This window comes from Oncorhynchus clarkii, chromosome 33 (assembly GCF_045791955.1).
Source record: "Oncorhynchus clarkii lewisi isolate Uvic-CL-2024 chromosome 33, UVic_Ocla_1.0, whole genome shotgun sequence".
Taxonomy (NCBI): Eukaryota; Metazoa; Chordata; class Actinopteri; order Salmoniformes; family Salmonidae; genus Oncorhynchus; species Oncorhynchus clarkii.
In genome coordinates, this window is record NC_092179.1 from 19,696,315 (window position 1) to 19,721,020 (window position 24,706).

The 24,706-nt window shown below is 44.0% G+C and overlaps 2 protein-coding genes across 3 annotated transcripts in view; one reads left to right on the forward strand and one right to left on the reverse strand.

Moving 5' to 3' along the window:
- Positions 1-10,985, forward strand: part of LOC139393172 (acyl-CoA synthetase short-chain family member 3, mitochondrial-like) — a 33,678-nt gene extending 22,693 nt beyond the window's left edge. For both annotated transcript variants that reach the window (XM_071141570.1, XM_071141571.1), the window contains 7 exons: positions 2,143-2,238; positions 4,730-4,793; positions 6,582-6,663; positions 7,502-7,624; positions 9,660-9,759; positions 9,889-10,064; positions 10,441-10,985. In XM_071141570.1, coding sequence (XP_070997671.1) covers positions 2,143-2,238; positions 4,730-4,793; positions 6,582-6,663; positions 7,502-7,624; positions 9,660-9,759; positions 9,889-10,064; positions 10,441-10,524 — 725 coding nt within the window. In that variant the 3' untranslated portion in view covers positions 10,525-10,985. The remainder of the gene's footprint in view (positions 1-2,142; positions 2,239-4,729; positions 4,794-6,581; positions 6,664-7,501; positions 7,625-9,659; positions 9,760-9,888; positions 10,065-10,440) is intronic.
- Positions 10,986-13,917: 2,932 nt separating this feature from the next.
- LOC139392774 (liprin-alpha-2-like) overlaps positions 13,918-24,706 on the reverse strand; it is a 235,585-nt gene continuing 224,796 nt past the window's right edge. Inside the window, 9 exon segments of the mRNA XM_071141021.1 lie at positions 13,918-15,128; positions 15,130-15,239; positions 16,097-16,110; positions 18,594-18,747; positions 19,100-19,168; positions 19,602-19,777; positions 20,336-20,433; positions 20,572-20,747; positions 20,958-20,993. Coding sequence (XP_070997122.1) covers positions 14,948-15,128; positions 15,130-15,239; positions 16,097-16,110; positions 18,594-18,747; positions 19,100-19,168; positions 19,602-19,777; positions 20,336-20,433; positions 20,572-20,747; positions 20,958-20,993 — 1,014 coding nt within the window. The 3' untranslated portion in view covers positions 13,918-14,947.

Sequence of the window (24,706 nt, forward strand, 5' to 3'; positions counted from 1 at the left end):
TGTGCCTTCTGTCTTCTCAACACTCCCAGATACACACAGACTAGAGGTAGGACCCGGATCTGAACGGACCAAACCGCTCGGGTCCTAGGTCAGGTCTGGTTAATTCAAGTTTGGCGGATCTGTGAAGACCTCTAACACAGACATGTTGAGAGGCATAAGGTTAGCAGCAGTGAGAGCAATTGTTCGGGGTTAAGTGCCTTGCTCAAGGGCACAATGACAGGCGATGTTACATGGGATCAGACAGAGTCCAGTAGCCTTCCAATTCAGTTCCATTCCCATTTTTGTGTTGCCCGGCACAGGGCTTGGAACCAGAAGCCTTCCGGCTGCTGGTCCGCCTCTCTCACCTCTGGGCTACTGCTGCCCCTTACACATCAGGAAGAACTCAGGACAAAATGAAAGTATTTGAAACAAAGATCGGTTAACAATCAATTAATAAAGCACTGTAGATCTATACTTTTCCCATGGAATTGGGTAGTGCTGCAGGCGGCCTTTAAAAAACCCAGAGATGTTCCAAGGTGTTTTATTCTCTGTGTTCTAGTATCCACTAACAGCCCAAATGTACCTGGTTATGTAAGCAGACCATTAAGCCCTGGGCATTGTTTTCCTTCTAAGTGTTTAATCGGCGAGTGCAATTAAACTTGGCCATTATATTGGTTGTCACTGCTCATCTCTGTTCCGGCTTTAATTGCTGTCTGAAATCTATGCCGCAATTACAACGACTGCAGCTAACAGCGTGAATTTAAACACAACGCTGCTGCTAACAGCTCAGTGGGTTTATTGTGTAATCCTCACATGTTCCCATTTAGAGAGGGCTGTCACGGTCTACATGTGTTGCTAGAATCTACCGTTTCTGCACTGATCTATATGTGGGCTGAGCAGACACACACAGCTACTCTGCACAGGTTTATTGATCTCTTTCCACATATATAACAGAGCTGTAAACATAAGGCGGGCGGGCCTACTACACCATGTCATCTCCCTGCTTCCACACTCGAGGAGGAAGCAGAACAGTGGCTGGTTTGTTGTCATTGGTGGCTGAGGCCACCGGCTGATAGGTCCTGAATTTTGACCAGGTATGTGAGACCGGGGCAGACATAGGTCAACCTTCTGTGTCTCATATTGGGGGAGACCTCAGTGTTGGCCGTCAGTGTTGGCCGGAGGTAGAAGGGCTTTGAAGTCTACAGGGAGGGATTAACCTGCTGATGATTAATGAGCCCTGAGAGGTGCAGAACATCTCTAGTTCAGAGGGCACTGCCCTGGTGGCTAGAGGAGGATTCATTTCTTTCCCGCCATTGATCTGGGATGTTCTGCGACGTCTCCATCACAGTCAACCCCCCCCCCCCCCCCCCCCCCCCCCCAAGCAAAGAATGCCTTATGATATGGATAGAAGCTTAGTCCAAAACGCTAGCTAAGAAAGTGAAGTAGGTTAGAGTGCTCTCACATTCAGATATCTCCATGACAACAGGGTACAATGATGAGGATATAGCAAGAAAACTATTTGCGGTGGCGACAATTGGTTATATTCTCTTCTCCTATCCTCCATCAGAGCCTCCCCTGTGTGATGTGTCACCTCTTTGATGGTTCTGCTGTATTTAGGTTGGAACCAGGGCTGTAGTGTTGATGTGTGGGCACGTGACTGGAGACAGAATAGACAGAGATATCCACTATAAAGTGGAGCAACTGTGTGGAGTGGAGGTTGGTTGTGTGACTCAGAGAGCCCATAGGAACTGTCATAGTTCTGGTAATGTAGGTTAACTCTGCTCACAGAAAGAACATAGGGCTCAACCACAGCTTTGATGACATGCCTGACAATCGCATGAAATTGACTTTTGTTCGACTCAAAAGTGTGAATAATTTGTTCCCTTTTACACATTCTGTAAAACTTTTAATGGTTGTGGGGGGAAAAGTTGAAATTCTAACGTTACATTGATCTTTGAGGACAACGCGCATGCATGCGTGCATATGTTTCTGTGTGTGTGTGTGTGTACGCACGTGTGAATTTGTGTTTATAAAGTGCATGTGTGTTGCAGAGATAAGAGAGTAGCGTGGAAGTTGCATGAGTTGTGGCAGTAAAAGTGTAAAGTCTTAATGATCTCACCCTGTATGCCCTCTGTCCTCTTTCTCCCTCTCTCCTTTCATCAGAGAGTGGCTCAGCCATCACGTCCTCCTGTATTGGCCTGGGAAACTCCCTGTCTCCCCCTGCTGGTCAGGCTGGCAAACCCGTTCCAGGATACAATGGTGAGAACTAACCTGTCTCTTTTCATTAGAGCAGAACTATCCAGGGGCGTCATGCACCCCAAAAGTCTGAGGAGGCACAAAGCACGTGAGGATGGCTGGGTGGCTAGGACCCCTATCCGGAAGTTGGAGAATGTAGCATTTTTCTAACACCTGAAACAGCTTTTTTTCTGCAATCTAGCCATAATCGTTATGCTTAATTTTATGTAAAGTGTTTTATTTTTCTGCATATCTAAGCAGAAAAACCTCTTGAGCTGTCTGTATCCTCCTGACTGGTGGTTCTTTTTTTTAAAGAAACTAAATATGCTTCTCTGCATCTCTGCTAAAATCTGGGTAAAAGATTGAAAGGAATGTGAATCTTATTCAGTAATTAATAATTGCTTGCTTTTCTAAAGTCTACCAACCTTGCCAGCAGACATGCAGCTAAGGTACACTATATATACAAAAGTATGCGTACACCCCTTCAAATTAGTGGATTCAGCTTATTTCAGCCACACTCGTTGCTGCTAGGTGTATAAAATCGAGCACACAGGCGTGCAATCTCCACAGACAAACATTGGCAGTAGAATGGCCTTACCTGTGCCATTTTGTTTCTAACCAATTTTGTGAAATCCAATTGCGATCCAATTACGATCTTGTCTTATCGCGGCAACTCCCCAACGGGCTCAGGAGAGGCGAAGGTCGAGTAATGCGTTCTCCGAAACATGACCCGCCAAACTGCGTTTCTTAACACCCGCCCGCTTAACCCGGAAGCCAGCCGCACCAATGTGTCGGAGGAAACACCATTCAACTGGCGACTGAAGTCAGCCTGCAGGCGCCCGGCCCGCCCACAAGGAGTCGCTAGATTGCAATGAGCCAAGTAAAGACCCCCGGTGAAACCCTCCCCTAACCCAGACAACACTGGGCCAATTGTGCGCCACCCTATGGGACTCCCGATCACGGCCGGTTGTGACACAGCCTTGTGTCGAACCCGGGTCTGTAGTGACGCCTCAAGCACTGCAATGCAGTATCTTAGACCGCTGCACCACTCGGGAGGCCTGAGCTCAGTGACTTTCAACGTGGCACCGTCATAGGATGCCACCTTTCCAACAAGTCAGTTCATCAAATTTCTGCCCTGCTAGAGCTGCCCCGGTCAACTGTAAGTTCTGTTATTGTGAAGTGGAATCGTCTAGGAGCAACTCTCTTGTCCTCTCTTGCAACACTCACTACCGAGTTCCAACCTGCCCCTGGAAGCAACGTCAGCACAATAACTGTTTTTTTGGGGGCTTCATGAAATGGGTTTTCCATGGCCGAGCAGCTGCACACAACCCTAAAATCACCATGCGCAATGCCAAGCGTCGGGCTGGAGTCGTGTAAAGCCATTGGACTCTGGAGCAGTGGAAACGCGTTCTCTGGAGTGATGAATTGTGCTTGGCGGATGCCAGGAGAAATCTACCTGCCCGGATGCATAGTGCAAACTGTAAAGTTTGGTGGAGAAGGAATAATGGTCTGGGGCAGTTTTTCATGGTTCGGGCTAGGCCCCTTAGTTCCAGTGAAGGGAAATCTTAATGCTGTAGCATACAATGACATTCTAGACAATTCTGTGCTTCCAACTTTATAGCAAGAGTTTGGCGAAGGCCCTCTCCTGTTTCAGCATGACAATGCTCCCGTGCACAAAGCGAGGTCCATACAGAAATGGTTTGTCGAGATTGGTGTGGAAGAACTTGACTGGCCTGCACAGAGCCCTGACCTCAACCCCATCAAACACCTTTGAGATGAATTGGAACGCTGACTGCGAGCCAGGCCTAATCGCCCGACCTCACTAATGCTCTTGTGGCTGAATTGAAGCAAGTTCCCGCAGCAATGTTCCAACATCTAATGGAAAGCCTTCCCAGAAGAGTGGAGGCTATTATAGCATATTAATGCCCATGATTTTGGAATGAGATGTTCGATGAGCAGATGTCCACATACTTGGTCATGTAGTGTTGATAGACAAACTAGCTAACTTGATTGATATCCTGAAATGGCTTCTTAGGTTCCCAATCTCCCAACGAGCTACTATATAGGTTAGCCAAAGCCAACGCCAACTTCATAACATTTCTAGGTGGCTAGTAGTATTCCAGAGAAACAACAAAACTTTTACAAAAACAAAATATGTATTTTGGACAAATATGAGGGGGCACGTGCCGCCCATGGGCATGACTGGAACTCTGGAACTATCCCAAATGTTCTGAAATGTCTCAGTCAATTTACCTGACCAGTATGCAGAGAGAGACACTGCTTTTCAGGCTCTGTAACTGTAATCAGCAAAAAGGTATTAATGTCACGCTGTATTTATTTTAATATGGGCATGTGTGAGAGGAGTCCAGGGATATTGGCTTGGGAAAAGAAAAAACACACACCATCAATACAAAGGTTGAACTTCAGAGCAACCCACATTTTGACATCCCACATTGCCCACTGCTGAAATATAAGCCTTATAAATCAGATTTCTATGCACCTCTCCCTTCTCTAGTCACAGTGATCGACGATGATATGCAGGAGGTGACGCCAAGGACCCTGGGAAATATTGTGGTGAGGTAAGCCAGCTGCATGGTCATGGCCACACCTCTGTGAGCAGCTAAGTCATTCTGTTATACTGCCTGCCACCTGGAGTAGCAAACCTTTCTGTCTCTGCATCAGGGAGGATGAACACACAGGGAGATAGACTCACACACACACTGTCACTTTTAGAAACCCGAGCACAGTAAAATAAGTCCTGTTTTCTATCTGTTCAAATAGGAGGGCGGAATTGTTTTATGGAAATAATTTACTTTGAAACGACCATACGAAACATTTTTCCATCACCCAGGGCTACATGCAGCACCACCTCCTCCATACAGATAGGTCTCCACTGTAGTAGCTTCCACAGAAGGACCTGAGAGAGAACGAGAGAGAATGTGTGTGTTGGGAGCTGATTGTGTGAGCCGGGTCACAGCGAGGGCACATCAGTCCTTCCTCCCCATTGTGCTCTTATCTGTGAGCCTGTTACCTGGAAATCACTCCCATCTTCCATTTGCCACCTCATTGTTATTGCTGCCACTGTCTCTCTACCAACAAGGTGGATTACAATGGATTCAGCCCAAGCTGCTATGGAGCTTTTCATTAGAGAACTAATAGCCACAACTCTTATAATAAACCCTTTTCTCTGTTTAAGAACTAATACCTTTAGCTCTGAGGTGAATTGATAATGGAGAATCTCTCTTCCAGAGTCAAGATGGGAGGCATCAAAAGCATTTTCTTATAGTGCATTGTGTAAATAAACCTTAGGCATTGTTATTTCCTTTGGGTGGCGAGGATCTCATGCGCTAAGAAAAAGCATTAGTGCCCTAATTGAATTTGGTTTGTTTTGTTGCTTCAAAGGCTGTTTTGTGTGTGGAAGTGCATTCAAAAAAGGGTGACAACCTCATTAGGATATAAATGCAGGCGGTTGAACCATGGAACGTTATTAGGTCTTGGTTTGTTAATTTCCTCTCCGGGCTAGAGCAATACCAGCGGTGCCCTAGATCTGGCTGCAGTCAAAAGACAGACAGGGAAAGATTCTATACTCTCACCAACAGTACAACATTTAAAAAAATATATATATTCCAATTTTGTTGAAAGGTTATTTGTTCTTGATGCAACTACAATACACAAACATGCTGCTTTGTAAACGGGTGTGATGCGGACAGGGCTTGAACTTGGATGACCCTCTCAAGAACATTTGGGGGTGATTGAGAGTGACCCTGGGTAAACAAAGGTTCAGATACTCAGTCACCCTATACCTGTGTGTGTGTTCACACGGAGGGTCAGGTCAGGCCCAGCAGACACTGGGCTCCATGTCTGAACCCACTAAAGGTGCAGTGTAATGGTATCCACTACCTCAGCCCCCCAACTCTTTTATAAACCTTATAGACTGACAGGCTTATCTTTCTAATTTAGACACTTGCTAAACCCAAAGTATTATACATACGGGTTTAGAAATCCTAGAGTATCTTATCTCCCCATAGAAAAACAGTGCCTCAGACATCTTGAAGCCAGTGGGTGGGGGTTTATTGTGATCATGGCTTCATGGGTAAAAGAAGACAACCCTAGACCTCCTCTGATTATTACAATTATAAAGGAGCTGTTTTGTCGCATTTGGTATTAGCTAGAGTTATTGTTGGATGTTATTTGTAGCATCACAGAGTATGGGGATCAGTGCCACTGTAATAGTCCTCACCGTGATTGGCATGGGGATCCAGCTGTCCCACGGTGTCACCTCAGTCACTGCTACCGTCTGTTGCGTGTCAGACACTAGTCTCTCTCTCTCACCCATACACACACCCTCTGTCTCTCCTCTACTCCAGGCTGCCACTACCACCAGGAGCAGCTTTATCTCTGTGGCAGAACCAGGAGCTTTTCAAGGAGCTCTACTTCACCAAGTTCCCTGTAGGTTATCTCACCTTTAGGCTTTATTAATGTCTTAGCATCAGATAATAATTCACCACGTTACTGTGTGTGTGTGTGCGTTTTCACTGCTTTGGATTTGTCACATACTTACCAATGTGCATAATGACTTTGGATTCTAGATTTAAACTTTAATAACCATGTAAATCATGGGACAGGTAGGTGGATGAATTTTGTGCTGGCCAGTGATGCCATCTAGTGGTTGAAATGTACTGTATGATTATAAACTGTGTGCACAAAACATTCGGAACACCTGCTCTTTCCATGACATAGACTGACCAGGTGAATCCAGGTGAAAGCTATGATCCCTTATTGTCACTTGTTAAATCCACTTCAATCACTGTAGATGAAGGGGAGCATACAGGTTAAATAATCATTTTTAAGCCTTGAGACAATTGAGACATGGACTGTGTATGTGTACCATTCAGAGGGTGAATGGGCAAGACAAAAGATTTAAGTGCCTTTAAACAGGGTATGGTAGTAGGTGCCAGGCACACCGGTTTGAGCGTGTCAAGAGCTGCAACGTTGCTGGATTTTTCACGCTCAACAGTTTCCCGTTTGTATCAAGACTGATTCACCACCCAAAGGACATCCAGCCAACTTGACACAACAGTCAACATGGGCCAGCATCCCTGTGGAACGCTTTTGACACCTTGTAGAATCCATGGCCCAATGAATTTAGGCTGTTCTCAATATTAGGAAGGTGTTCCCAATGTTTTGTACACTCAGTGTAGATAACAGAACAAAAACACCCAAAGGTGATCTACACTAGAGTGGTGATTTTATCTGAACGTCAGTCATTACCTGCTGTTTACCTTAGGGTTTCTATGACACCATGGATGCAGGCTACGTGGATGAGGAGGGTTTCCTGTACATCATGTCTCGCTCTGATGATGTCATCAACGTGGCGGGCCACAGGCTGTCGGCAGGGGCGCTGGAAGAGGTAGGAGCGGAGAGAATAATAGGTCCAGGTTGCATGGATATGAATCTAACAGGTTAACAGGTTATTCCTTGTGTTTTGGCGTCTGTCAGCCACATGGTGGAGACGCATAGTTAATGACTGGAGTAGAAATGTCATTAAGAAAAAAGGTTTCTCCATGTAACCTGACCACAAATGTATTGTAACATCTCTGAGTGTTACAATCCCTAAACATGGATTTTCAGTCTGACCAAAGTCACCCTAAAAAAGACTCAATAGTCTCTACAGGTCAGAATGTTGAATGAAATGCTATTTACAGTTACTTTACAGGTTGTACATGCTGTTGGTCCTGTTGGAGGTGGAGATGGGGTATCCACAGGAAAGTGTTGTTTAACCGGCGCCTTTAGGGTCTGTCGCTTGTATTTTCAATCTCATTTCCTCACAATCAGCTGAAAGTGTTTGCCGTTTGGTCCGTGGTTCGGTTAGGCTCTGCCATATTGTGAAAGTGTTTGCCGTTTGGTCCGTGGTTCGGTTAGGCTCTGCCATATTGTGAAAGTGTTTGCCGTTTGGTCTGTGGTTCGGTTAGGCTCTGCCATATTGTGAAAGTGTTTGCCGTTTGGTCCGTGGTTCGGTTAGGCTCTGCCATATTGTGAAAGTGTTTGCCGTTTGGTCTGTGGTTCGGTTAGGCTCTGCCATATTGTGAAAGTGTTTGCCGTTTGGTCTGTGGTTCGGTTAGGCTCTGCCATATTGTGAAAGTGTTTGCCGTTTGGTCTGTGGTTCGGTTAGGCTCTGCCATATTGTGAAAGTGTTTGCCGTTTGGTCCGGGGTTCGGTTAGGCTCTGCCATATTGTGAAAGTGTTTGCCGTTTGGTCCGGGGTTCGGTTAGGCTCTGCCATATTGTGAAAGTGTTTGCCGTTTGGTCTGTGGTTCGGTTAGGCTCTGCCATATTGTGAAAGTGTTTGCCGTTTGGTCCGTGGTTCGGTTAGGCTCTGCCATATTGTGAAAGTGTTTGCCGTTTGGTCCGTGGTTCGGTTAGGCTCTGCCATATTGTGAAAGTGTTTGCCGTTTGGTCCGTGGTTCGGTTAGGCTCTGCCATATTGTGAAAGTGTTTGCCGTTTGGTCCGTGGTTCGGTTAGGCTCTGCCATATTGTGAAAGTGTTTGCCGTTTGGTCCGTGGTTCGGTTAGGCTCTGCCATATTGTGAAAGTGTTTGCCGTTTGGTCCGTGGTTCGGTTAGGCTCTGCCATATTGTGAAAGTGTTTGCCATTTGGTCTGTGGTTCGGTTAGGCTCTGCCATATTGTGAAAGTGTTTGCCGTTTGGTCTGTGGTTCGGTTAGGCTCTGCCATATTGTGAAAGTGTTTGCCGTTTGGTCCGTGGTTCGGTTAGGCTCTGCCATATTGTGAAAGTGTTTGCCGTTTGGTCTGTGGTTCGGTTAGGCTCTGCCATATTGTGAAAGTGTTTGCCGTTTGGTCTGTGGTTCGGTTAGGCTCTGCCATATTGTGAAAGTGTTTGCCGTTTGGTCTGTGGTTCGGTTAGGCTCTGCCATATTGTGAAAGTGTTTGCCGTTTGGTCTGTGGTTCGGTTAGGCTCTGCCATATTGTGCAAGTGTTTGTCACGTGCAAATTGCATCAGTATTGAATAATAAAAACCAGAAGTACAAACCGATATACAGACTACTGTACTAGCGAAGTTTGGGTTGATAACACTTCCCTGTCACAGGAGGTTGGTGGCACCTTAATTGGGGAGGATGGGCTTGAGGTAATGACTGGAGCGGAATCAGTGGAATGGTATCAAATACAACATACATGGTTTCCATGGGTTTGATGCCATTCCATTCACTCCGTTCCAGCCATTATTGTGATCCGGCCTCCAGTCAGCAGCCTCCACTGTTCCCTGTGGATATGTTGTATCAGATTACCTCCGACATAGGGACAAAACCGGGGAACAACAATTAAGTTTGTTCAACATTCTGACTTGTAATGGGACTGTTCAGGAATGCTGAGCCTACAAGTGTGTTAGTATTTCACTCTCAGATTCTAAGAGGCTTTGTGTTTTCCAGTCTGTCCTGCTGCACCCCGGGGTGGTGGACTGTGCTGTGGTGGGTCTGGAGGACTCCCTGAAGGGCCACGTCCCCCTGGCTCTGTGTGTTCTCAGAAACGGTAAGAGACACAGTGACCCAGAGAGATACAGGACAAAGGTCCATTTAATAGAGCAATTTGGGGATCCAACATTACTGTGACTGTGGGGTTGTAGAAAGTCAAACACCTGTGTATGTGGGTCTGTCTCAGACCTAAAGAAGAGCCAGGGAGACGTGGTGAAGGAGATGGTGAGCCTGGTCAGAGAGACCATCGGGCCCGTGGCTGCTTTCAGGAAGGTGCTGATTGTCAAAGGTCTCCCAAAGACCCGCTCTGGGAAGATCCCCCGCTCCTCCCTGGCTAACCTGGTCAACGGGAAGCCATACACGGTAACTCACCACACATTCACCCACCATGTCAATACTACATGGATTGAAGCCAACAACAATGTTTTTGTAGCATATTAGAATCTGAGGTATTCAAGCACACTTTGAGGAATGGCTGTATATTAATAATATTTTGTTTGGTTCTGGAAGACAGAGGCAATTATTCACCAATAATAGCCCTGGATTATTATTCCTGTACAGCTGCCAATTATCTGGCGAGTCGGTGTTGGATCAATTTAATTCATACCGACAAATTGAATAAAAGTTTGAGGATTATATGAAAGATGAAATTCACTCACAATGTAATACGATTTAAACAGAATTGGAAAGAAAATATTGCGACTACTAGTAGTACGGAAGACTGTGTCTATCTCCACAGATATCCCCTACCATTGAGGACCCAGATGTGTACAAGGACATTGAGAAGATGGTGAAACAGGAGCTGAGACCCACTGGACAGTGACTCTCTAACCCTCCACCTGGGCTGCCGACATTGCAGTCTACCATGAAGGGTGGACTAGAACTGTTCTTCTGACTAGACAGACAACTGCCAGGTTGCAAGAGCTGTATGTACTTTAGCCTACTCCTTTGACTTTCGTTGGCGTGACAACGAACATGGCACAACAGGAGTTGACTATAGCACAAGCAGATTTGCAAACCGGTCAGTGTATCTTCACTATTCCACTGAAGACACTCCCAATTGTAGACTTAACAGTTGCACTGTCTAACATTACCCAAAGGGAACAGTCATTCTGAGAGATGGGTGTCACTACCTCTGTGTGGGGGTGACATTGAATAGCCAGGACAAGAAATTACATGAAATAACTTGATGGTGGACCTTGAACAGTGGTTAACAATATTGTGAAAATGTGAAGTATATTTACCACTGTGCAATAAAATGTGAAAAAACTTGGTGTAGCTACAGAACACGGTCAATTCTCTGAGTAAGGCCTAGATTCAATCAGATCAAGTGTTAACCGGCAATAGCTGACACCCGCATAACTGTTTTGGCGGTGTCGGAGGTGGAACTGCGTTGGAGCTGTCAAATTGGTGAGAAGCTGCTCTTGATCATTGTCACAAAGCCACACCCATCCCACTGGTGTTAGAAGTTCAGAAGGAGAAAGTAGGCTATATAGAAATACTGACGCTCAAATTGAAAATTCTTCAAATGAAATAAGGAGGATTTCTATCAGCCTAATCAAGGTGTAGATTCCATCTCACATTCCAGTGTTCCAACTTGTAAACAAGGCTGCATGATGTTTCTCTTAATGCGACTTCGTGCAGCCAATGGCAATGTCCACTTTAGGTATAATGCCAGGAGCTGCTTGTGCATTTAACAGCTCTAACTCAGTTTCACCTCCGACTCCACCAAAACAACCGCTGTGCAGTTTAAAGCCTGTTTGTCATATCCTCATGGTGTTGCCAGTAATGGGTACCAATATCAAAGATAGGCAGAAACTGCCTCTCCAATAGAAATCCCAGATCACACTTTGTAGCCGATCTCATCTGGTCTAATGGCCGTGTCGCACCGAACTGCGCATATGCAGGAGTTAAATCAAAGGCAGTAGAGATCTTCAGGAAATGGGCCTGGGGCTTTCCCACCTGGACCTGATATGCATAAATAATACAATTATAGAGACCGTTACAAACGGACCCAAGGACAACAACCCGATCCGAGTGAGGGAAGACGCAAGTCATTTAATTTATTAACATGAGCTGATAAAGTGTGAGAGGGGGGAGAGAGAGAGGTGCTGCTCTAGCCCCCTTATAATTTGGGATCAAAAATGCTCTGAAAGCAAACACGTTGACATGAGTACCCTGATATCGGGGAATTTGTGCCATTCAGAATTTTTTCAAAGGCTGTAATGTGAGCGAGTGACACTGGGAGGAGGGAGGGAGAGACTATACAAATTGATGGAAGGTGGTGTTGGGGGAAAAACATACAACATTATAAAATCCATGTACACAAACGACGTAAAACACATTTCTTCCCACAGGGCTGTGGGGTGAGACAGGGATGCAGCTTAAACCCCACCCTCTTCAACATATATATCAACGAATTGGGTAGGGCACTAGAAAAGTCTGCAGAACCCGGCCTCACCCTACTAGAATCTGAAGTCAAATGTATATTGTTTGCTGATGATCTGGTGCTTCTGTCACCAACCAAGGAGGGCCTACAGCAGCACCTAGATCTTCTGCACAGATTCTGCCAGACCTAGGCCCTGACAGCAAATCTCAGTAAGACCAAAATAATGCTGTTCCAAAAATGGTCCAGTCGCCAGGACCACAAATACAAATTCCATCTAGACACTGTTGTCCTAGAACACACAAAAAAACTATACATACCTTGGGCCCAAACATCAGCGCCACAGGTAACTTTCATAAAGCTGTGAATGATCTGAGAGACAAGTCAAGAAGGGCATTCTATGCCATCAAAAGGAGCATAACATTTGACATACCAGTTAGGATCTGGCAAAATACTTGAATCAATTATAGAACCCATTGCCCTTTATGGTTGTGAGGTCTGGGGTCCGCTCAACAACCAAGAATTCACAAAATGGGACAAACACCAAATTGAGACTGCATGCAGAATTCTGAAAAAATATCCTCTGTGTTCAAACACCAAATAATGCATGCAGAGCAGAATTATGCCAAAACCAGCTAATTATCAAAATACAGAAAAAAGCTGTTTAAATTCTACAACCACCTAAAAGGAAGCGATTCCCAAACTTTCCATACCAAAGCCATCACCTACAGAGAGATGAACCTGGAGAAGAGTCCCCTAAGCAAGCTGGTCCTGGGGCTCTGTTCACAAACACACCCCACAGAGCCCCAGGACAGCAGCACAATTAGACCCAACCAAATCATGAGAAAACAAAAAGATAATTCTTTCCAATGTGTCAATTAATTAACAAAAAAACAGTGAACTAGAATGCTATTTGGCCCTAAACAGAGAGTACACAGTGTCAGAATACCTGAATATTTTTGCTAAGGTATTTGTTTCTTTTTGATTGAAAACAATTTAAGTAAGGTACTTAATTGTTAACCAGAAATTATTTGATATTGAGATTTTAAAAACTGGTAAGCAATTTGGGTCCAGGAAAACATCTGAGCTCTGGGTGTATTCAGGTACGTTAAACACTGAACATTATAGTTAGAAATAGACTGAATAGAGCTGACACGATTCCCTATTCCATGTGATAGAAATGTATTGTGTAGAACAAAAATTATTGTCTATCTGAACATTCTGTTAAGTTATGTCCTCCTGAACAGGCCCCTGCAGTCGCTGGAAGGGTTTCCCACCTCATAACTTAGCTTCAGTTTGGGTTCAATCCTCATGCTGCCAACATTTGAACACTATTAATGAAGCTTACTTTATACCTACTTACAGACTTCAACAAACTCCAACCGTACAAATCAAAATCCCTTCATATTACTATAACATAACCATTTAGCAGTCAACGGAATATCGCTTAAAGCACTAATGATGCCAGAACTGAGCTCTGGAGTGGATATTCTGGTGTTCCAATATCTATCATCCAATCTACCTTGTTGATACATTCATATGTTAATGTGTGTTTTGTCATATATATATATATATAAAAAATAAAAAAATCCCAGCCCCTGTCCCCGGTAGGCCATCATTGTAAATAAGAATTTGTTCTTAACGGACTTGCCTAGTTAAATAAAATAATTGTCATGTTTATTTTATATCTTATAGTTTAATATGATGAATTAACTCTTCATACTAGAGCTCTGAAGTGAAGCAATGAGTAAAAAATAGTCATTTCAACAGCTACTTCACTGACAGTATTTTTTTTATTGGCAATGAAAATTTGATTGATCACCACTTAGTTTTGACCAACATACAATTAGCAATGAATAAAAAATGGACATAAAATAAAATGATTCTTTGTTTGTGCAAATCGAGGATGTAAAAGTCAACTAAAAATTCAAACCTGATCGAGTACTCCAGCAGAAATAACTCAAAGACAGGTAGGAGGGCTGTACAATAGGTTTCCCTGGCAACTTAGACAAAAACAAAAAGTTAACAATTACACCAATGTCACAGCAAGCAACAGGTTTGCCATTAAAATTCACCTCACTTCGACATGTTCATATACACTCTACGCACACTGAGTTAAGCAGTCTGTCTTTCAGTTATTTCTCAGCGATGCTGAGTCGGACCCCACGGCAAAATAAAAAAAAGTCCAGCTTGAGTTTATTCATGTATGGCTTTATGGTCAAGGTACTGTAGGTGAGTGAGATCATCTGATGAAGAGTGTTCCTGCTGTTAGTTGATCTCTGAGCTGAGTAGCTTCAGAGTGGAGTCTATCTTTTAGTCTGTGGCTGTAGTCCACAGTTTCTGTGGTTGTATCAAAGTGCTTGTCACATCATCAGTAGACATCACAGTGCGTTTCTGTGTCCTCCTCCCAGAATGCTTTGCTATGAGATGGGCTTCGTCATGATTGTGAGGTGAGGGGCTGTGGCTGGTAAATGGTGACGCGGATACATGGGGCTGTACACGCCACTAGAGGGCAGGCTTTACCAGCTGGGGGGGAGGTCACGTGGCGACCAGATGGACAGTCTCTCCAAGGTGAAAACACACGTTTCCCTGCACAATGGAAAATAACTATGTACAAAATGGTCTCTCGGGGAATGATGGAGAAATGTTCAAAGAGCAGCATATTTTAACCAAGGACATGGACTTGAAATGGGAAGGCGGGGTTTATTTGCACAAACTCTGAATATCTTTTCTTTTTTGTAATATAGATGTGTATATATTTATATATATATATAAAAAAAAACTCATATTTATATTCATTTACAGATAACCTACACATCTCCTGGTAGAAGAAATACACAGTACATTATGCTTCAACAAGTTATTGTACATGTAAAAGGTAGAAACGGTGACAACAGGACAGATTGAAGGAAAGTAGCACCGGCTGCTGCTGCCCAGGTTTCAGGGGGCCTTGACTTGTAAGTGCAGAGGGGGGCGGCTTGGCAGGAGGCACCCCTCGCTGCCCCCCGCCCCCCCTCTCTCTTTTTGGTGGGTGGGTGGGTAGGGGGGTGCTTCTTGGCAGTGCGTCTCGTCAGAATGTTTGTTCCAGGCAGGAGGACCCGTCCAGCAGCTCCAAGGTACAGTAAGACCTTCTCTACATACAGTATCTGGACCTGAAAGAGAGGAGGTATGGTTTACTTATACTGTGCCACTGTGAAGCTTTATCCACAGTGACAGTGCAGTTTTCATAAACATGGATTTGATCACATGGGAATTATTGTTGACATTACTAATTGTGTAACATCTCATTTGAGACGTAGCTGCCATATATCTCTCTACCTTGGCATTCAGGGGTATTCATGTATATATTAGGGATCCCCATTAGTTCCTGCCAAGGCAGCAGCTACTCTTCCTGGGGTCCAAACACATGAAGGCACTTACATCACACATGAAAAAAATATAAAAACAGTACATCATAACACAGTATTACACCACTACATATCTACAATACAAAATGTATATTACCGCCATACTACCTGTGTGTGTCTCTTCACAGTCCCCGCTGTTCCACAAGGTGTATTTTTATCAGTTCAAAAAAAATCTGATTCTACTGCTTGCATCAGTTACCTGATGTGGAATACAGTTCCATGTGTTCTGTGGCTGTAGTTGTCTGTGCTGGACAGAGATTAAAGGAGGGCCAACAGAGTGAGGCCGCCTCATGCTGCTGCCTTTGACTCCTATCATCTGATCATGAGTGCCTGCACTAGAGCAGGGACTCTCCTCTCCAAGCAAACATGGTTATCTGTAAAGACAAGTTACCCTCTCACCCCGTTCCAATTTCTCACAGTCATTTGCTGTCCCTGAGCAGAACGACAGATGTAAGAGAGAGGGAGAGTTTGTGCGTGAGCATGTGAGTATGCGCAACTGATAGCTTGTACAGGGATAATGTGTGTGACTTACAGCTTACAGTCTCTCTTCTCCTCCCTCAGCAGGAGTAGGTCCTCACTGTAGAGCTGTCCAGACGCTGCACTGCTAAGGGGCCAACTGTAGGGGGAGACAGAGACCCGTCAGTTAGTCACTTAGCTTCAACACCCAGAGTGGGCCCAGGGTCAGTAGATAATGCTATCCAACTTACTTTATGCCCATTACAACTGACACAGGATCAGCTCCCATTGTCCACTGTGAGAGGGACAAACAAATGAGAGAGACAAACAAAACGGACTCTAAACCAGTTGATAAGGGCTGGGAGTACAGTAGACCATACTGTGGATACAACACAGTGCACACACACACACCACACACACGCACCACACACGGGAACGAGGTTAGTCAAAATGTCAGCTAGCAAAGCCAAGGCACATTGCATCGCACACTCAGAGGAGGAGTGCACGTGGCCATTTTGAGTGAATCACACCTCGTACAGGAACAAGTCTGTTAATGTCATCACCACCACAGACCAGGGACCACAGATAGAGGCAGATACAGGAAGGCAGCTCGATTACACTGGGGACAGAGTGTTAGAGAGGAACTCTGGTCAAAACCTGCAATCGGATGTCAGCGATAGACTTGAATCAGAAGTTCCGTCCATGATTCTGGAGTGAGTTCTGGCATAATGCAGCCTGCTGCACTACAGTCCAGCTATAACTCACTGGGCCACAATCACAGACGCAAGTTTCAATACATCTCTCATTCCCTTGAAAACGTAAAGATTTTGACCAGCGTCCTCTTTTAACAACAGGGCGAGGAGTGACACAAACCGGCAACTGTAAAACATCCATCTTATCCATCATAAATCTTTATGATTCTTTTATGTAAACCTCCTTTTACAGGGCAACTAAAATAACTTCCATAGCTCAGCTAACATAGAACTAACATAGAACTAACATAGCTCAACTTCCATAGCTCAACTAACATAGAACTAACATAGCTCAACTAATACAGCTCAACTAACATAGAACTAACATAGCTCAGCTAACATAGAACTAACATAGCTCAACTAACATAGAACTAACATAGCTCAACTTCCATAGCTCAACTAACATAGAACTAACATAGCTCAACTTCCATAGCTCAGCTAACATAGAACTAACATAGCTCAACTAATACAGCTCAACTAACATAGAACTAACATAGCTCAACTAATATAGAACTAACATAGCTCAACTAACATAGAACTAACATAGCTCAACTTCCATAGCTCAGCTAACATAGAACTAACATAGCTCAACTAATACAGCTCAACTAACATAGCACTAACATAGCTCAACTAATATAGAACTAACATAGCTCAACTAACATAGAACTAACATAGCTCAGCTAACATAGAACTAACATAGCTCAACTTCCATAGCTCAGCTAACATAGAACTAACATAGCTCAACTAATAAAGCTCAACTAACATAGAACTAACATAGCTCAACTAATATAGCTCAACTAACATAGAACTAACATAGCTCAGCTAACAGAACTAACATAGCTCAACTAATATAGCTCAACTAACATAGAACTAACATAGCTCAACTAATATAGCTCAACTAACATAGAACTAACATAGCTCAGCTAACAGAACTAACATAGCTCAACTAATATAGCTCAACTAACATAGAACTAACATAGCTCAACTAATATAGCTCAACTAACATAGAACTAACATAGCTCAGCTAACATAGAATTAACATAGAACTAACATAGCTCAACTAACATAGAACTAACATAGCTCAACTAACATAGAACTAACATAGCTCAACTAACATATGCAAAGGATGTTCATTGCTTTAACTTCAAGGGTGCAGCTGCAGAGGCTGCAACTAACAACTACTGTGCTAATAACACTAACCTGAGTAACAATTACTGGACACACAATATGTCTACTATAACAAACGGACAACCTGGACAAACAAATGGCCACCCTTGTAGTTGGCATCAGGAGCAAAACGAAACAGAGGAACAGAGCAGTAGAGGTAGAGAGAGAAGACAGTTGGAGAAGAGAGGAGGTACGGTAGGGTGGACAGCAGGAACCGGGGAGTTTTGGGGGGCGTAAAGGCACACAGGCCAACAGCAGGCCACATGGTATTGCTCCAGTATATCTGACCTTGAAACCAGTCCAAATACATGTCGTCAGGACTGTCATCCAGCGCCTCATAGAGCACTGCACACAGAGCAGCAGTCCCAGAGCAGAGGAAATACAGGTACAGTCAGCAACATGCTCCATCCATACAGCGATAGACGAGAGAGAGAGTGATGGGGAGAGAGCTCCAAGTAAAGAGAGGGGCAAGAGGACCCCCCCCCCCCCCCCAAACTCTAACACAGAAATGAATTGCATCCAGGTACAATCTTAATCAAATACATTTTGTGGCAGCTAGCCATTTTTATAAGTGTTTGATGAGTGCAATTTTACCATCCAATTTGGCATTTTTAGCAATTTACATTCATCCAAGCTAAGTGACCTAGACTGGAGGCTCTAGTTTAATTGTTAGGTCTACATTGTGGGGGTCTTGGCCATGCAGGGGGACTGTGGGGGAGCTCACCTTCGGGGGGTAGCCTACGGGAGTGTGAGCCGGTGGTGACACGGAAGCCAGCGGGGAGGGTCTCTGCCGAGCCGGGCATCATACTGATCCCGTGGACGTCCCGCGGGGGGAACTGCCTCCTCCACGATGGCCCCCGGAGGTCATTATCTTCATACTGACGGACAGACACACAGAAAGAGACAGGGACAGGTTAGGGATTGAGTTTAGAGATAAACTGGTCTGAGAACAGCTGGTGTCTGCATATACTGCATATACAGCAGTGTTTATAGTAGCTAACAAATATGACTAATTTCCCAAGGCCTCAACTCAAACCAACTCTAAGACAATATGAGAGACAAATGAGTGATGGGTGGGAAGTGGAAACTGAGGACAGGTCTGAGGTGCAGTGAGATGGTGGAAAACAGAGTAATGATTGACAACAAACCCAGGTATGTGTGTCTGTCTGCCACGGCCCATCACCCATGGTAACAGCGGGGCTAGCTGTCCGGGTGACAGGAGTCACTCACCTCGTCCAGTCGTCTCTCAGTGCCCAGGGCTAGCAGGTTATTATATTCCCTCTCCAGAATCTGACGTGCCTGGGGAGAGGAAGGGTAAATAGGTCTAATTAGGTACATTTGAAATGGAAGTTCTAGGTCTCTTTATTTGGGGCTCCAGACGCTTTCTGGATTACCAAACAGCTCTCTGTTGACCTACTGGTCTGGCACTCAGGGTATTATTAGACCTGTTTGAGATGGAAATACTGAGAAATGAAAATATGTGTTTGAAGTGTACTTCTAATGACGATCATCTAAATAATTTATTCTGTCCTGAAAATAAAAATAAAATAAAAACACTGTTTAATTTAACATCATAATTCACTTGCTTTTAGTTCTGAGAGACAAGACTACGGACTCTTGGAATGAAGACGTTAATGTCTTCCTCTTATGGTGTGGTTGTGCTAGTATATTATGCATCGCCTTCTTGTGGCGTAACTATGCTATAGCGTGATGGGGGGCAGAAGGATCTGACCTGAGTGCTTTGGTTGGGGATCTGGATGAGCAGCGCCAGGCTGGTGTGGTCAAAGTTGTCATCGAGGGCGACCAGGGCCCCGTGCACGCCGCTCTCCAGCAGGATGTTGGCATAGTCCTTTAGGCCGATGCTCTGGACCCAGCGAATCACCCGCTCATTGCTCCACACCAGCACGTCTGGGGCACACAGACATGGTATTACAGTAAACATAACATGGATGTTTGGCCACAGACACAGAATTTTTCCATGTCTGGTTACATGATGAAGAAAGCCTCTGGGCTCTGCTAGATTGGTCCTTACTGACAATCACCTCCTAGCTCTATGACTGCTTGGATATATTTCACAATAGAATGAAATGATATATTTTAGCTCAAAGGTCTTCATTATCGTTCTTTGAGCAGTCTCTAAAGAAAAAAGTCCACCCAAAAATGATATTTTGGTATTCGTTTCATTAGTCCATTGTTGATATAGTCCCAAAATGTTATGCTTGTCACTAATCAAGTTTTCAAGATACTGTATATAACTTTAAAAACACAGAAATCATCCCCATATGATGGATTTTGCATCATATGATCCTGCGTTTTGCAGGATGATACTAAATGCATCATACAGGGATGATTTCTGTTTTTTGAAAGTTACGTATCTCGAAAACTTGATTGCTGACAACAAAACATTTTGGACAAATGAAACAAATACCAAAAGACAGTTTTTGGGTGGAATTTTCCTTTACGTACCTCTCATTTCATGCTGGCTGTGCTCTCTGCGTCTCTCCAGCTCTTTCCTGTCATAGTTGAGCTTCTTCAGACCCATGATACCATACTGCAAACTCGTCCTACAGACATGGGAACATTAGAAAAGCCATTTTTTAGAAAGACAGACAATAATATTTTGCACTTATTACCACAAAATGCGCCTCAACACTAAACTTTCCGACCAAATCCTTCATCACGCAGGAGGAGGGCAGGTGTACCTGTGAAAGCTGTCCACCATTTTGAGATGCACCCGGAGGTCCTTCTTGGTGAGGTGGTCCAGCATGCGGGCGTCCACCAGGCACTCCATGAAGTAGCTGCGGTACTGAGGTAGTCCTAGACTGGGCAACCACTCGTTCCCTATCCACTCATGGTTCATGTCACCATACGCTAGAGTCTGACAATAATGACAAGGAAACAATTAAGTACTGTAAACCATTGTTAATCTGTAAACGATTTTGACGAAGTTTAAAAGTCGCCACATAGACAACTCTGGTGTGTGCCTAGTTAAATAAAAAATAAAAATAAAATAATAAAACTAGAGTAACTCTAAATAATCTACAATTCCATTGTTCTAATCCATGAGAGAGACCGAAAAATCCTTTACCTGCGCCCAGCTCCCCTCCTCGGACTCCCCGGACCTCTGTCATTGGTCAGGCATGGAAAAGAAACAGTAGCACTATGCATGAGAACATAATAGCAACAGGTCACTGGACCTCATCTACAGTCCAATAGTCTCTACTCTAGCATCAGAGGCTGTTGACTTGCTCAAGCCAGAGCCAAGGCCTCAGAACGTACAGAAATGTTCTCCCTCGCATATATTCCCCTAACAAACTATTCACATCTAAAAGTAGAGCTCCATCTAAATATGTATGAAAAATCACTATTCGAGGGAGAGAAAGTGGCCTGTGGGATTTATCTGCAATCTGACAAGGGAGAATGATTTCCCCCCTTTAGCGTGTGAACTGAACTGGCCCCATGGGAGAGTAACACAGTTATCCCTTTAGTCCTGGGCTGAGCTGCTGCCACATTACATCTGATTTGGAGACGGGCACTGCTGCCACATTAGGCCAATCCAGCTTGCAAAAAACGGCTGGCACAAATGAGAGCCTTTTTCCCCGTGGTTCGCCCTCTGTACAATGGTGCTGAGTTGGCTATTAGCCTCATTGTGCCTGACATGCAGGCTGTATTAGAGGCAGGGAGAACAGTGGAACAAAGAATAACCTTTATGTTCAAGCTCAAAGAGATCCATAATTACACGTACAGTATAGTACATAGCTGTCTGTGTCGTAAGGATTGACATACAGTATAGTACATAGCTGTCTGTGTCCTAGGGATTGACATACAGTATAGTACATAGCTGTCTGTGTCCTAGGGATTGACATACAGTATAGTACATAGCTGTCTGTGTCCTAGGGATTGACATACAGTATAGTACATAGCTGTCTGTGTCCTAGGAATTGACATACAGTATAGTACATAGCTGTCTGTGTCCTAGGGATTGACATACAGTATAGTACATAGCTGTCTGTGTCGTAAGGATTGACATACAGTATAGTACATAGCTGTCTGTGTCCTAGGGATTGAGATACAGTATAGTACATAGCTGTCTGTGTCCTAGGGATTGACATACAGTATAGTACATAGCTGTCTGTGTCCTAGGAATTGACATACAGTATAGTACATAGCTGTCTGTGTCCTAGGGATTGACATACAGTATAGTACATAGCTGTCTGTGTCCTAGGGATTGACATACAGTATAGTTCATAGCTGTCTGTGTCCTAGGGATTGACATACAGTATAGTACATAGCTGTCTGTGTCCTAGGGATTGACATTCAGTATAGTACATAGCTGTCTGTGTCGTAAGGATTGACATACAGTATAGTACATAGCTGTCTGTGTCCTAGGGATTGAGATACAGTATAGTACATAGCTGTCTTTGTCCTAGGGATTGACATACAGTATAGTACATAGCGGTCTGTGTCCTAGGGATTGACATACAGTATAGTACATAGCTGTCTGTGTCCTAGGGATTGACATACAGTATAGTACATAGCTGTCTGTGTCCTAGGGATTGAGATACAGTATAGTACATAGCTGTCTGTGTCCTAGGGATTGACATACAGTATAGTACATAGCTATCTGTGTCCTAGGGATTGACATACAGTATAGTACATAGCTGTCTGTGTCCTAGGAATTGACATACAGTATAGTACATAGCTGTCTGTGTCCTAGGGATTGACATACAGTATAGTACATAGCTGTCTGTGTCCTAGGGATTGAGATACAGTATAGTACATAGCTGTCTGTGTCCTAGGGATTGACATACAGTATAGTACATAGCTGTCTGTGTCCTAGGAATTGACATACAGTATAGTACATAGCTGTCTGTGTCCTAGGGATTGACATACAGTATAGTACATAGCTGTCTGTGTCCTAGGGATTGACATACAGTATAGTACATAGCTGTCTGTGTCCTAGGGATTGACATACAGTATAGTACATAGCTGTCTGTGTCCTAGGGATTGACATACAGTATAGTACATAGCTGTCTGTGTCCTAGGGATTGACATACAGTATAGTACATAGCTGTCTGTGTCCTAGGGATTGACATACAGTATAGTACATAGCTGTCTGTGTCGTAAGGATTGACATACAGTATAGTACATAGCTGTCTGTGTCCTAGGGATTGACATACAGTATAGTACATAGCTGTCTGTGTCCTAGGGATTGACATACAGTATAGTTCATAGCTGTCTGTGTCCTAGGGATTGACATACAGTATAGTACATAGCTGTCTGTGTCCTAGGGATTGACATTCAGTATAGTACATAGCTGTCTGTGTCGTAAGGATTGACATACAGTATAGTACATAGCTGTCTGTGTCCTAGGGATTGAGATACAGTATAGTACATAGCTGTCTTTGTCCTAGGGATTGACATACAGTATAGTACATAGCGGTCTGTGTCCTAGGGATTGACATACAGTATAGTACATAGCTGTCTGTGTCCTAGGGATTGACATACAGTATAGTACATAGCTGTCTGTGTCCTAGGGATTGAGATACAGTATAGTACATAGCTGTCTGTGTCCTAGGGATTGACATACAGTATAGTACATAGCTATCTGTGTCCTAGGGATTGACATACAGTATAGTACATAGCTGTCTGTGTCCTAGGAATTGACATACAGTATAGTACATAGCTGTCTGTGTCCTAGGGATTGACATACAGTATAGTACATAGCTGTCTGTGTCCTAGGGATTGAGATACAGTATAGTACATAGCTGTCTGTGTCCTAGGGATTGACATACAGTATAGTACATAGCTGTCTGTGTCCTAGGAATTGACATACAGTATAGTACATAGCTGTCTGTGTCCTAGGGATTGACATACAGTATAGTACATAGCTGTCTGTGTCCTAGGGATTGACATACAGTATAGTACATAGCTGTCTGTGTCCTAGGGATTGACATACAGTATAGTACATAGCTGTCTGTGTCCTAGGGATTGACATACAGTATAGTACATAGCTGTCTGTGTCCTAGGGATTGACATGAATGACACCTGCAGTGACTAATAATCCTGCAAGCTTTAATCTTGAGACAGAACCAATAGGTTTCAAATGAACATGTTGGGAACATACTGTATCAGTTAGCAGACCTGTATCGGATTTGATGTAGCTTCTTACACCAGTCTCGTAGGGTGAATCCTATGTACAATCAGCTGATCACTGTCAGGTTTAAAAGGATGACATTGCTAATGGAAAAAATAGCATTATGTCTTGACATGTGCTGTATCTAATCAACATCTGGCTGAAACGTACCATGAACACGGGTAATATAGGGTAACTACAGTATGGTACCCAAGGGCAACGCAGCTCCCTGAACCATAGCAGTAACACCAACACATACTGGTAAATATAGGGCAGTGCATCAGTCATTCCATTTAAAAAGCCTTCTTTACCCACTATAACGAAAGGGAGAGCTGAGAATGGATGTGATGTGATGCAGTCTACCCACATTATCAACAAACCTACTGTTATTCAATCTCCCTACCCTCCAAATCCTATAGGAGGAAAAATATGTTTTATTATCACATACACCAGATAGGTGCAGTGAAATGTGTTGTTTCACAATGTCAGCCATAGTAGTACGCACCCCTGGAGCAAATCGGGGTGAAGTGCCTTACACAAGGGCACAATGACAGATTTTTCACCTTGTCGGCTCGGGTATTCAAACCAGTGACCTTTTGGTTACTGGCCCGATGCTCTAACTGCTAGGCTACCTGCCGCCCAGTCCTCAGTACAGGCCTCAGTAAAGCAGCCATTGACAGGTCTCAACACTGCAGTGAAAG